Below are 15,496 nucleotides of genomic sequence, written 5' to 3'. Positions count from 1 at the left end.
TAATCCGGTGCAACATTGAAGACTGGCGGAGGATTAAGGAACGGGTGTGAGTTATATGCGGTTTAAAAGACAGAAAACAGTCAAGATACACACCAAGAAATTTCACCATAGTAGCTTGTGGTATAATATCATTTCCAAAAGTCAGGGTGATTGGCTCCTGTACGTCTCTCATACAGTGAGGGGTCCTAAAGTTGACAATGGCACTCTTTCGGCTGTTAAGAGCCATACCATTTGACCAGCACCAATCCTTTACTTTATCAAGAAGACCTTGAGCTATAGAAGTGGCAGATGGCAGGTCCACCGCAGCAATGAAAAAGTTACTGTCATCAGCAAAAAGAACAGGGTGAACATGGGTTTTCCACAGTAAACTCTCCATAGACGAGCAAATGATACCGTTCTACGGGTGTCATAGCCGCCAAATGATATCAAGGGTAAGCCAATTCGTTTTGGCTACAAGGACTTGGTACTAGCTTGTTCTCACGATTACCCTTTCAACATCGATCTCTATCAAAGAAAAGCAGCAGTCACCCTCTTTGCGGCTCGGCACAGGAGTTCTATCAAAATCGCTATCAACCGTTGAAGACACATCAATGCATGAAGTTATTTTGACAACCTTTTTTTTTTTACAAGTTATGACTTTCTTGCTCAGCTTCATCACTTTGATTAGGGTGACTGGAACAGTCCGTGAAAAGCGATTGAGAGGGTTCTCTTTGGAAGACTCTGGCATAGAAGGAGCATGTGTTATTTGATTTCAGATTGGCGGGGACTGTTATAGCTGTCAAATGCAATGACGTTCAAGCTGTATTTGTCGCAACCAACTTTGATAGTATTGACCCAAAGTTTCAAGCCAATCGCAACTTAACCCTTTCAGACATTTTGTTCTCAGTTGAGAACATACCATTATCTGCCACCTAGTGTCTTATGTTACAGGTAAATATGCATTCAAATTAGCGCGCCATAAGCTTCATTCATCAAGAAATAATCTGAAAAAAGTTTGAAAGTTCTAACTTCAAAACACCATTTTATACAAAGGTTTGAAGTTGAGGAATGGATGGATCTCAAAATAGTGCAGAACCAGGTAAGACTCCAGTCTATGTGTAAGAATATGGATGAATCTAAGGCCATATCTAACAACTAATACTTAGACAAGATAAGTAAAGACATCTAGTGGCCAAAAATAGACTAACTGCGTGAACACTGGAGGGCAGGCGATTTTTCTCAAACTACATGTCCTCAACCGAGTACAGTGTGATCAACGCATAGCAAACTGAGCAAGCGGCGTGTAATTTTTACATTGCTTTTTTCGTTGTTTCTTTCAAATAACGAAATTTTCCCGCCTTCGGTCCTTCGTTCACTTGGTTGATAATACTTCCAAAGACCCTGATAACTTGGATCGTCTTTGGAAAGTGCGACCTATTATTGATATTGTGCAGAAGAAAACGCAGACTATTTCTCCGTCTGAGCACCTCTCCTGTGACGAGCAGATGGTCCCTTTTACTGGAAACCTTGATATCAAACAGTATATTCGGGGAAAACCTTGCCCATGGGGCATCAAAATCTTCGTGCTGTGTAATGCGGATGGAAGAGTACTCTCTTTTGAAATTTATCAGAGCAAAAAGACGAACATGGCTGAAGAGTACAAAAGCTTTGGCCTCGGAGCAGGTATGGTTTTGAATCTTGCTGGACGACTTCAGCTTGTGGAATTTACTAAACTTTATTTCGACAATTTCTTTACGTCTTTGGCTTTGCTGGAAAGACTAAGTGAGATGGGCCTCTACAGAACAGGCACTATACGAAGCAACAGGCTTCAGGGAGCTAGGCTGGAAACTGATTCTGACATGAAAAAGAGAGGAAGGATATCATTCTGTGAAGTAGTGGCTAGTAGTGGAGATACTTGCTTGGTGAAATGGATGGACAACAGATCAGTTATCCTTGCATCGAATATGATTGAAAGTGGAGCAGTGAACAAGGTACGCAGATGGTGTAAACAAACAAAAGCCTACTTGCAGGTTGACCAGCCCCAAGTTGTATCCCTGTATAACCAGTATATGGGTGGAGTGGACAAGATGGATCAAATGCTATCATATTACCGAACATTCATTAGATCTGAGAAATGGACCATGAGACTGATCTTCCACATAGTCGACCTATCCATCTGCAATTCATGGCTAGAATATATAGCTGATCGGAAGGCCAAAGCAGAACGCTCGATGGACTTGCTCTCCTTCCGCATGGAAATAGCAGAGGCGCTTACGTCTGCTGAAGGCATGACCCCCAGAAGAAGGGGTCGCCCAAGGTCTCTCACCTCTAGTGAAGAGGACGAACATGAAAATGTAGACGAATCAGTATCTCGCAAAAGAAAGATGAAGTTGCAGCGTCCGTGCTCAGCAGTGAAAAATGATGCATTCTCTCATTGGCCTCAAAAAGTAAAGGGCCAGAGTAGGTGTAAAAAATCGCCATGCGTGTTGAAAACTCGCACTATGTGTTTGAAATGCAATGTTTCATTGTGTCTAGAAGAGGACAGGAACTGCTTCAAAGAGTTCCACATTAAAAAGTGAAATTTGTCTGTGCTTAGTATTTTTTTATAACTTCTCAATAAACTCACTATATCTGATGAAAAACTACAAAGTTGATCACACTGTCCTCAACTGAGTACACGCTAGAAAACATAGAAAGGTTCCTCCAAAAAATCTAAAAAAAATTGACGATGATTAGGTACCCCAAGCTGTCACGCAGTCTGGTTTTTAGAATTTTCCATCGAAGGAAAATAATTCGTGACTGAAAGGGTTAAGCAATGCTCGTATTATATTCGTATAATATTTACGTACATCGTATATTACGTACATTACGTATATTACATACATTACGTACATTACGTACGTACGTATATTACGTACATTACGTACATTATGTATATTACGTATATTACGTACATCGTATAATATTTATTCCACAGCCACCTATTGTCAAGAATTATAACCATGGTATTAGTGGCGTTGCCCTAGACAACGCCCTCTCTTGCTATAAACCCTACTGTGAGAAGTGCAAAATGCTATTGGATGATTCGTCAGAATCTCCTGTGTATCCTCGGCATAGCAGCTTCAAAATTCTACTGCCACTTTCACGAAAATAATTACGGTGGAAAATTGTCACAAACAAAAATAATTACGGTGGAAAATTGTCACAAACATGTCTGAAAAAAGTTGTGGAGGGTCTCCTTAGCAACAAAAGGTAAGCCCATTAAAAGCAACAGAAGAGGTAAAGGTTTCAAGCAGTTCGTGGTAACGAACTGTAAGTAAGGAGCGATGCGGCTCAATAGTAACCGCAACGCTAAGATACAGAGTCATGATAACAATAAATGCATAAAAATAATCTAATTTTGATGCTTATTCAAGATATGCAAAATATATCAGATTTTATTGGACCCATCAAAAGTTATGAGCCTGAAAAAATTTTGCCCTATATTCTTTGCGCGTCTATTTTATTTATTTATTTTTTTTGTCTGTTTTCCCCATGGGTTATAACATTGAAACAGTGATTGTAGAAAATCGGGAGAGGGCTCATTCGATCGAAAATAAAAACTTCTAGTATCCTTTTTAAGTAACCACAATATTTGAGGGCAGCTAGCCCCCTATCGAGCTAATTTTTCCCCAAAATCACCTGATCAGATTTTGGGATCGCCATTTTTTCAGCATAATAGAAAAATCTAATAACAACGGCTTTGAGTATTACTTAACCTACCATAGTCCCCGGGAGGACTTTACGGGGGAATATCTTTCCGTGGGGTTATTTACTATAAGGAGAAGGGAATTTTTCACGGAAGGAGAGTCAGATGTCCCAGCATTATTAAAAAAAAAACGATCAGAAATTAAATATGGAAAACAAGTTTTTTCAACTAAAAGTAAGGAGCAACATTACAACTTAAAACGAACAGAAATTATTACGTATATGAGGGGGGGCACCCCCCGTCATTAGCTCGGTCCCTACGCTAAAGTCTCGTTTTGGCACCGTCAAAAAAGCTTTTTATCAGATGCAACTATAGCGCTGCATATAGTAAAGGCCATACGGCTCCAATATTTTATTATTTATTTATTATTATTTTTTTTCCAGAGGCACTCCCGTGGAAGAAGTTTTCGTATAAACTTCAGAAGGAGCTCATTCGATTAGAAATCAGAAGTTCTAGTGTCCTTTTAAAGAGACACTATGATTGGGCAACTAGATTGGATTGGAATGTGAGGGACGTGATTGGAGGGCAACTAGCCCCCCAGGCCCTTCTTTCCCAATTGCATCCAATAAAAAGTTTGAAATAGCCGTTTTTCTAAGAATAGTCATAGATCAGACAACAAAAACTTTGGTCTTGACACAACCCTCTAGGGCCCGGGGGTAGGTGTTGTAAGTTATGCCCTGGGGGAATACAAGGTTCTTATAGAAGGGATGCTCGTATAAACTTTAGAGATGGCTCATGTGACTGGAAATTGAAAGTTACATTTCCCTTTTTAAGAGTTGAAAGAGATCGGAGGGAAAATAGCCCCCTCCCCATGTCATTTTCCTCCAAATCCATCCGATAAAAAAATTTGAGATAGCTATTTTGTTAGAAATAGTTCGAACATTAGATAACAAAACTCCAGGGTAGACACAAACCCGAAGAGCCCGGGGGCAAGTGTTTTAAGTTATGCTCTTGGGGTATAAGAGGTTTTTATGTAATGGTTGGTCGTCTAAACTTCATAGGTGGCTCATTTGATTGGAAATTGAAAGTTTTAGCAGTCTTTGCATGAGTCAAAAGGGATCAGAGGGTATCAAAACCCCCCCACACACCCTTGTCACTCCAAATGCATCTGATCGAAATTTTTATATTGCCAATTTGTTTGAAATAGTCCACCAATCAAATAACAAAATTTTTTGGGTCAACTTGCCCCCTCCACAGCCCGGGGAAAGGGTTTTAACTTATTTCCTGGGGGCTTATAAGACTTTTATAGAAGAGGTGGTCGCATAAACATCAAAGGGGACTCAAATGATTTTGAAATTGAAAGTTACAATTCCTGTTTTAAGAGTCAAAAGTGGTCCAATGGTGAATAGCCCCATGCCTCCTGCAACCTTCCTTTCACCAAATGCATCCGATCGAAATTTTAAGATAGCCATTGTGTTCAAAGTAGTTTAAAGATCAAATAACAAGAAACTCGGGGGTCGACACAGCACCCCCCCCCCCACAGAGCCCACGGAAGTGTTGCAAGTTATGCCCTGGGAGCAGATGAGGTTTTATGTAAAGGGTGGTCGTATAAATATCAGAAGGGGCTCATGTTTGAAATTGAAAGTTCTAGCTACCTTTTTAACAGTCAACAGAAGAGATCGGTGGGCATATACCCCCTCCCCACACCCTCTTTTCCCCAAATGTATGCGATCAAAATCTCGAGATAACCGTTTTGTTTCAAACAATCCAACAACCAGATGAGAAAAATTCGAGGCCTACTTAACTCTCCTCCTGAAAACCAGGGAAGGCTTGTAACTTATGTCTCGGTGCATATAAGGTTTGTATGGAGAAGGTGTTTGTATTATCTTTGAAGGGGACTCAAATGATTAGAAATTAAAAATTCTAGTTCCCTTTATAAGAGTCAAAAATGATCTGATGGCAAATAACATCCCCCAATCAACCCTAAGACCACAGGGCTCCGATATTCGCCCCCCCCCGAAGCACTTCATATAAAACGGATGGTCATATAAACTTTGGAGGAAGCTCATTTGATCAGAAATCAAATGACCCTCTCCCCTTTACCCCCAAATATATCCGATAACTTTTCTAAAAATAGTTCAAAAGTCAAATAACGAAAGCTCCAGAGTCGACACAAACCCCCAGGATCCAGGGGCTGGCGTTGTAAGTTATACCCAGGGGGCATAAAGGGTTCGTATGGAAGGGCCGCTCATATAAACTTCAGAGTGCGTTCAGTTGATTGAAAATGAAAATTCTAGTTCTCTTTTTAGGAGTCAAAAGAGATCGGAATACAACTGCTCCCTCCCCCCTCCACGATTTTTTTTTCCAAACCAATTCGACAAAAACTTTTAGATAGTCTTTTTTATTCAAAATACATTAACTATCAGTGGTCGACACAACCAAGAGTTTTCGGCAAGTGTTTCCGTATGCCCCGGGAGCATATAAGGGTTTAATGTAAGGACTGATTGCATAAACTTCAGAGGTAGCTCATTTGATTGGAAATTGAAAGTTCTAGGTACGTTTTCAAGAGTCAAAAGTGATTGAAAGGACATTTACCCCCTCCTAAACACACAAATCATATTTTCTTCAAATGAGACCAATCAATTTGAGACAGGCATTATATATGAAATCATCATCATCACCATCATTTTATTTATAACTCATCACAAAAAACTGGGCAGAAAGCTCAGAAAAAGACAGAGTAAAAATCAAGAAAAGAAAAACAAAACAAAAAGGGATGACAGAAATAATAAAACACTTTGACAACTACAAACAAGCGACAAACAAAAATGACCAAAGATGGAAAGACTTCTGGCATTCGGTAGTGTAATCACAAATACGCTTCTCAATAACTCTAGCTGGATTTACCGAATGATACTTTCTTTACAGAATTAAACAAGTTTTTTTAAATGAAAGTAAGGAGCGACATTAAAACTTAAAACGAACAGAAATTACTCCGTATATGAAAGGGGCTTTTCCTCCTCAACGCCCCACTCTTTACGCTAAAGTTTGACTCTTTCTCTTAACTGTACTTTTTAAAATAGTAAAAAACTTTAGCGTAGAGAGCGGGGCGTTGAGGAGGAAAAGCCCCTTTCATATACGGAGTAATTTCTGTTCGTTTTAAGTTTTAATGTCGCTCCTTATTTTCATTTAAAAAAACTTGTTTTTTTTTTGTTTAATTTCTGGACGTTTTTGAATTAATGCATTTTTTGATCTTGGCTCTCCGCACATAAGTAATTAAAACAAAATTTGCATATTAATTTTTTTTGGCTAAATGGCGTTTTCTTAGTTTTAATCGGAAGATTTTGAGAAAAAAGGAGCGAGGGAGGAGGTCTAGTTGCCCTCCAATTTATTGTTTACTTAAAAAGGCAACTATAACTTTAAAATTTTTAAGAACGTTTTCATAAGTAAAAAATATACGTAACTTACGAATTAACTTACACAGCGAACTTCTGTATTCGTATGTTTTTATTGCGTATATGAGGGGGCTCACCCCTCGTCGATACCTCGCTCTTTACAATAAAGCTTAAATTTTGTCCCAATTCCTTAAGAATGACCCCTGAATCACAAAGACCGTAGAATAAGTAGTTGTAATTACTAAAAATACTATAGCGTAGAGAGCAAGGTATTACGAGGAGGCAAACCCCTCATATGCGCTGTAATGTATGTTCGTTTTCATTTTTAATACGGCTCCCCACTTTCAGTAGAAAAAAAACTTTTCATATTTATTTTTCCATTCTTTTTTTTTTAAATAATGCTAGAAAATGCTGCGCCACCTCCATTGAAAGTCTCGTCTCCCATGAGAAATTTCTCCATGGGAAGATCCTCCCACGTAACCCCTCCCCTCAACTCTCCCCCCAAACCAAAAAATCCCCCTGAAAACGTCTTTATACTTCCCAGAAACCATTACTATATGTAAACACGGGTCAAAGTTTGTAACTTGTAGCCCCTCCCACGGGGACTGCGGGGGTTTAAGTCGTCCCCAAAGAAATAGTTATTAAGTTTTTAGACTATGCGGAACAAAATGGCTATCTCAGAATTTAGATCCGGTAACTTTGGAGAAAAAATGAGCGTGGAAGGGGGCCTTTGTGCCCTCCAATTTTTGTGGTTACTTAAAAAGGGCACTAGAACTTTTAATTTCCGTTAGAATGAGCCCTTCCGTGACATTCTAGGACCACTGAGTCGATACGATCACCCCTGGGAAAAAAAACAAAAAAAAACAAATAAACACGCATCCGTGATTTGTCTTCTGGCAAAAAATGCGAAATTCCACATTTTTGTAGATAGGGGCTTGAAACTTCTACAATAGGATGCTCTGATACGCTGAATCTGATGGTGTGATTTTCGTTAAGATTGTATGACTTTTAGGGGTTGTTTTCCCCTATTTTCTAAAATGAGGCAAATTTTCTCAGGCTCGTAACTTTTGATGGGTAGGACTAATCTTGGTGAAACTTATATATATTTAAAATCAGCATTAAAATGCAATTCTTTTGATGTAACTATTGGTATCAAAATTCCATTTTTTCGAGTTTCGGTTACTATTGAGCCGGGTCGCTCCTTGCTACAGTTCGTTACCACGAACTGTTTAAAAGAGTTATTTGTCCAAGTTGGAAGTTCAGTTATCATTCGTCGTTCAAAGCGAAAAGACCAAAGCGATAACCTGTCAAACAGTTCATGGTAACGAACTGTAGTAAGGAGCGACCCGGCTCAATAGTAACCAAAACTCTAAAAAATGGAATTTTGATACCAATAGCTACATAAAAAAAAATGCATTTTAATGCTGATTTCAAATATATAACTTTCATCAAGATTAGTCTGACCTATCAAAAGTTACGAGCCTGAGAAAATTTGCCTCATTTTAGAAAATAGGGGAAAACACCCCCTAAAAGTCAAACAATCTTAACCAAAATCTAACCATCAGATTCAGCGTGTCAGAGAACCTGATTGTAGAAGTTTCAAGCTCCTATCTACAAAAATATGGAATTTCGCTTTTTTACCAGAAGACAAATCACAGATGCGTGTTTATTTGTTTTTTTTTTGTTTTTTTTTTCCCCCAGGGGTGATCGTATCGACCCAGTCGTCCTGGAATGTCGCAGGAGGGCTCATTATAACAGAAATTAAAAGTTCTAGTGCCGTTTTTAAGTGACCAAAAAATTGGAGGGCACCTAGGCCCCCTCCCACGCTCATTTTTCCCAAAAGTCACCGGGTCGAAATTCTGAGATAGCCATTTTATTCATCATTGTCAAAAAACCTAATAACTATGTCTTTGGGGACGACTTACTACCCCGCAGTCTCCCTGGGAGGGGTTGCAAGTTACAAACTTTGACCTGTGTTTATGGTTACTGGGAAGTGTACGGGCGTTTTCAGGGGGATTTTTTTTTGGTTTGGGAGGGAGAGTTTAGGTGGAGGGAGGATTACGCGGGAGGATCTTTCCATGGAAAAGCTTCTCATAGGGGAAGAGACTTTCAATGTAGGGGGCGCAGGATTTTTTTGCATTATTTAAAAAACAAGGAAAAAATAAATATGAGAAGTTTTTTCTACTGAAAGTGAGGAGCAGCATTAAAACTTAAAACGAGGAGAAATGATTGCGCATATGAGGGGTTTACCTCCTCGTAATACCTCGTTCTTTATGTGAAATTATTTTTAGTAATTTCAACTATTTATTCTACGGCCTTTGTGATTCAAGGGTCATTCTTAAATAATTGGGACAGAATTTAAGCTTTAGTGTAAAGAGCGAGGTATCAACGAGGGCTGAACTCCCTCATATACGTAATCAAAATATACGAATATAGAAGTTCGTTACGTAAGTTAATTCGTAAATTACGCACATTTTTTACTAATAAAAATGCTCGTAAAACAATTAAAAGTTATAGTTGCCTTTTTAAGTAATCAATAAATTAGAGGGCAGCTAGGCTTGCCCCCTCTCTCCTTTTTTCTCAAAATCATCCGATTAAAACTGTGAGAAAGCCATTTAGCCAAAAAGAAAATTAATATGCAAATTTCGTTTTAATTATTTATGTGCGGAGAGCCAAGATCAAAACATGCATTAATTAAAAAAGGTCCAGAAATTAAATAAAAAAAAAGTTTTTTTTAAATGAAAGTAAGGAGTGACAATAAAACTTAAAACGAACAGAAATTACTCCGTATATGAAAGGGGCTTTTCTTCCTCAACGCCCCGCTCTTTACGCTAAAGCTTTTTCCTTTTTAAAAAGTAGAGCTAAGAGAGAGAGTCAAACTTTAGCGTACAGAGGGAGGCGCTGAGGAGGAAAAACCCCTTTCATATACGGAGTAATTTCTGTTCGTTTTAAGTTTTAATGTCGCTCCTTACGTTCATTTTGAAAAAACTTGTTTTTTTTTATTTAATTTCCTAAAAAAGCACATTGACTTATCGAACGAAATTGGATATGATCTGTTGGACATAATAAATTGCTAATGAACTTGATATTGAGTTAAATTGGATACGATCTTTGGATGTGCGGGCTTGATTGTTAGAGTTTTTTAAGCGTTGTAAGACCGATTGGACCGATTATAAGATGATTGCCAAGCTCACGTGGGCCTACCTATTCAAAGTTAAGTGCAGTTTTTTATTTTAATTTTGATAATACATTTCAATGGTGCAGTGCACAAAGGATGCTGTTGTTCTGGCAAAATTCAAAAAACTATCCACCATGACCATGTCGAGCGTTGGATATAATTCAGGCCAAGAACAAAAAAATATCCTATGTTGTATTTTGTTATGGAGGCCATGAAATCGTGACAACAACAGCCTCACAGCTTTCGGCCTTTGTTAGCATTTCAAAGGAGGCTAAGAAGAAAAATGAATTAGGCGTTGCGAACGCTTTTGCCGAAATAGCTGATTTTCCTGATAATGATTAGAGGTTCTAGTTTACCAGATACATCGGTAAACGCGATCGGTAAATCGGTAAAGCGATGGTCGTATAAACTTCGGGGGGGGGGGGCTCAAATGAGTGCAAATCCAAAGTTATAGTTCCCTTTTTAAGAGTCAAAAGCGATCCGATGGCAACTAGCCATCCCCCACAAACCTTTTTCCCTCAAATATATCCGATAAAGAGAGATAAAAAGCACAGAGGCAGCTGATTTGATTCGAAATTGAAAGTTCCAGGTACATTCTTAAGAGTCAAAAGTGATTGAAAGGGCACCTATCTCCCTCGCACACACCCTCGTTTCCTTAAAAGAGTCCGACCAGTCTGAGATAGGTATTTTCTTTGAAATAGTTCAACGATCAGATAATAAAAATTTCGGGATCAAAATACCCCTTCCCCCAGAAATTGGGCTACTTAAGGGTGGTAACATGTGTCCTGGGGACACATAAGTTTTTATCGAAGAGATGATCCTATAAACTTTGGGGGGGACTTAAGTGATTAGAGATTCAAAGCTATTATTCCCTTTTTAAGAGTCAAAAGCGATCCAATGGCAACTACCCCCCCCCCCGCCCCCGTAAGGCCCTTCTCCCCCCAGATGCATCCGATCAGAATTTTGAGATGTCCGTTTTTTTCTAAAAGTAGTTCAGAGATAGTATAACAAGAACTCCAGTATTGACACAACCCTCCAGGGCCCGGGAGTAGGCGTTGTAAGTTATACCCTGGGGAATATATGGTTCTTATGGAAGGGATGCTCGTATAAACTTCTGAGAGGGCTCATTTAATTGGAAATTGATAGTTCTATTTCACTTTTTAAGAGTCAAAAGAGATCGGAGGGAAACTAGCCCCCCCTCCATGCCCTTTTCCTCCAATCCGAAAAAATTGAGGTAGCCATATTATTAGAACTAGCTCAAACATTAGATAACAAAAACTCTAGGGTTGACACAAACCCCTAGAGCCCTGGGGCAATTGTTTTAAGGTATACCCCGAGGGTATATCAGGTTCTTTGTAATGGTTGGTCGCATAAACTTTGCATAATCTGATCAAGCCATTTTTTTTTCAAAACAGTGCAGAGACAAATTATCAAAAACTCCGAGGTTGACACAACTCTTCATGGCCCGGGACCATGTAATGTAAGCTATGCAACGGGGACCTATAAGGTTGTTATGTAAGGAGTGGTCGTTTAAACTACAGAAGAGAATCAACTGATTAGAACTTGAAAGTTCCAGTTACCATTTTAAAAATCAAAAGTAGACGGAGTGCAACCCCCACCCCTCGCACAAATCCTCTTTTCCCCAAACGCATTTAATCAAAATTTTGAGATTGCCATTTTTTTTAAATAATACAACGATCAGAAAAAAACTTCGGGGTTAACATACCCCCCTAAAGAACAGGGGAAGGATTGTAAGTTATTCCAGGGGCATATAAGGTTTTTGTGGTGAAGGTAAACTTCGGAGGGGGCTCGAATGACTAGAAATCGAAATTAATTTTTTATTTGTAGAGATTCAAAAGTAATCTGATGGAAACTGGCTCCCCCCCAACCATATTTTTACCGAATGCGTCTGGTTTTTTTTTCATATTCCTATTTTTGTAAAAATAGACCAAAGGTCATATAATAACAACATAAAGGTTTACACAACTCCCAAGAAACCGGGAGTAAGTGTTGTAAATTATGTTTCGAGGCATATGAGATTTTTGTGTAAGAAATGATCGTATAAAATTCGTTGAGGGCTCATTCTGCTTCTCTAAGTTCTCTAGTTCTCTTTTAAAGAGTCAAAAGGGATCGCAAGGCAACTAGCCCGTCAGCACTTTTTACCCAAAATCTATCTAATCGAATTTTTGAGATGACCATTTTATTAAAATAAGTCAAAAAATCAGATAACAATACTCCGGGGTCAGCCCACCTAATTTCTTCACTACAAACAAAAGTTTTGCTACTGCCTGTTTTCCTAACGGCAAAAGCACAAAGCCTACTGTGGATTTGGCGCTTTACTGAAATGAATTATATTACAGATATTTTCTTCCGAACTAATTACAACATTGAAAATAAAATGAAAATGCAGTGAATCCAGACCAGGGTTCACCCAGGGTTCACCAGTAGGCCCACTAGGCACTGCGGCTTTCACTAATTTTGAAGTTTCAGGAATTTCCCTGAAATCCCTGCAGAAACGGAGCGGCAAAAACCCTTGGGCCTAGAAGTGTCACAGCTTTAAATCCGGCCCTGAGTGAAACAAAATCTTGAGCTAGTGAGCTTTCAGCAATTAATATCATCATATATCGAATAGTCAGTTTAACTTTATTAGTTCTTGCCATTAATGTTAATTTATTTTGGATTAAAAAATTATACTGAAATAGGGAATTTTGAAAAACTTGAAACTTTGGTAAACAAAAGCAAAAAAAAAAATATTAATAAAAAAAAATTCCGAAAAAGAAGTCTTATGAAGGAAAGTGAGGGCCATATTAAACTTAAGATCAGATGAAATAAAAACACACAATAACTGAAATACGAAATGACCACAAATTAATATTATGAAATAAATGAAACCCAAACCGAGCAGAAATTAAATAAATAATTATAGCAAACAAACGTACAATATGCAATAATATAAATGAATAAATCAATCTTAAAACGAGTGAAACCTAATTGAATTTGAAAATTAAGCATGAAACGAACAAAAATCACTACAAACAAGAGCTTGGGTTTTGCCTCCTTTACTCACTGTAAAAGTCTAAAACCTACTGCGTCATTGGCGCTTTACTGAATTAAATAAAAAAAAAAAAACAAGTTTTCAACACCCTCTCTTCACGCTAAAGTTTGACTCTTTCTCATAATTCTACTTTTTAAAACAGTAAAAACGGTTAAAACTCGTAATTTTTGATGGGTAAAACTAAACTTGATTAAACTTATATATTTGAAATCAGCATTGAAATGCGATTCTTTTGATGTAGCTGTTGATATCAAAATTCCATTCTTTAGAGTTTTGGTTACTATTGAGCCGGGTTGCTCCTTACTACAGCTCGGTACCACGAATTGTTTGATACGAATTATATTATAAATATGTTCTTTTTTACTTATTACAACATTGTAAATAAACATAAAATTACATTAAAAGTAAATTTTGAACTGAGGAGCTTTCAGCAATTAATATTGCTATATTCATATATTAAGTTTTCAGTAATTAATATATTAGATATCCAGTTTAATTTTATTAGTTCTTTCCAAAACTGTTCAAGACAAATATAGATGCGCTACAAAAAAGAGTTGGATACTACCCCCTTTCCTAACCGTAAAAGTCTAAAGCCCGTTGTGTCATTGGTGCTTCACTGAGAAAGAATTATATTACAAATATTTTCTTTTCCAGTTATTACAGCATTGAAAATTAAAATAAAATTACAGTGAAATACAGTGAAAACTACGAAGAAAGCTTGAGCGAACTCAGGCTCCCAACCCTGGATGAAAGGAGGCACGAAACACTGATGAAGTTTGGAGCTGACATCTTGAAGTCCCCAACGCACCGAGATATCCTGCCTCAGTTTACTTCAGTGACTCACGCACACAAGACGAGGGTGGCAACTTTTAAAGAGGGAAAAGAACTGTTAGAATGCCCGCCTACACACTCAACGACAAGATTTTTAAACTCTTTCGTTCCATACTTCGTGAAGCACTACAACGACAATATTCTCAAATCGAAGTGATATCTCATCATGTGTGTTCTTTATGTTGTGTCTTTTTGCGTTTTTCTATTTTATTTTTTTTTGTTTGACGATACCCATGTTATTGCATTGTGATAAAGGGAAAGAATAAAGATTATTATTATTATTATTATTATTTTTCTTTAAAAAAAATTTCTTTTTCGAAAAGTTTTTGTTTAATTAATTTCAATTGAACTGCCTTTGTGATTCAGGAGTCATTCTTAAAGAATTGTGAAAAAATCCGAACTTAAGCGTAAAGTTGGTCATTTTGAGGTTCAGTCATTGTAGGTTTCTATTTCTTCTGATCTTCAGTTTAATATGGTCATTATTTTTCTTAAAAAAAATTCTTTTTCGGAAAGTTTTTGTTTAATTAATTTCAATTGAACTGCCTTTGTGATTCAGAAGTCGTTCTTGAAGAATTGTGAAAAAATCCGAACTTCAGCGTAAAGAGTGAGGTATTGAGGAGGGGTTGACCCCCTCATATACGTAAAAATTTTTGCTCGTTTTAAGTTTTGATGTTCCTCCTTACTTTCAGTTGAAAAAAAAACTTTTTTTATTTATTTTAATCGCCCAAAGAACCACTCTCCAACAAGATTTGAAAAAAAATAATGTTTTTCCATAATTTTAGGTTTTTCGAATCCGAGCTCTCTTTTTTCAGTCTATAATTAGACAAGACATAGGCTGGTATGACGTCACCAGTACAAACGACTTTGCAAGCAAAATAACTGAGTAAGTTTTGGTTTCTATATCTGAGAGACTCTTGTTGTTAGATATGAGCGTTTGAATTTATTTTGCAGAGACAATTTCTCGGTTATGTAGGGGGCTCAAATTAAAAAAGGAGCAAAAAAGCAATTTACTTAAAGTTCGTTACCACGAACTGTTTGATTACTGGCCATAGTTCAGCGCTATCTGTGCTCCTTTTGTACCCATCTCCATCTATCCTTTGCAATCACAGTTGATGTACCCATGTATTTTTAGGGGGGTGGGCTCACGTTCGTCTAAACAGTAAAAGACAAAGGATCTACATGAAAATCATAATAAATCATAGACAATTAGAAAACACACGAAGTTTCGTGGAAGGTGTTTCTAGCCCCCTCCTGCCGCTTATTTAAAAGCTGTAGCTGCGGGCATCACGCCATGGCTAGTTGTAGAAAAAGTTAAGAAAGATAGTCGGAGTGAGTGAGAGTCAAATCTGGCATACACCCTTTTTAGGTTT

At 37.7% G+C, this 15,496-nt stretch overlaps 1 protein-coding gene across 1 annotated transcript in view; it reads left to right on the top strand.

The window, feature by feature from the left end:
* LOC136036653 (ATP-dependent translocase ABCB1-like) overlaps positions 1-15,496 on the top strand; it is a 164,084-nt gene that overhangs the window by 28,304 nt on the left and 120,284 nt on the right. Inside the window, exon 5 of the mRNA XM_065718953.1 lies at positions 14,909-15,009. Within this exon, the coding sequence (XP_065575025.1) occupies positions 14,909-15,009 (101 nt within the window). The remainder of the gene's footprint in view (positions 1-14,908; positions 15,010-15,496) is intronic.

The sequence above is a fragment of the Artemia franciscana genome, chromosome 15, assembly GCF_032884065.1.
Source record: "Artemia franciscana chromosome 15, ASM3288406v1, whole genome shotgun sequence".
Lineage (NCBI taxonomy): Eukaryota > Metazoa > Arthropoda > Branchiopoda > Anostraca > Artemiidae > Artemia > Artemia franciscana.
This window is presented reverse-complemented; position numbering and strand designations above follow the sequence as displayed.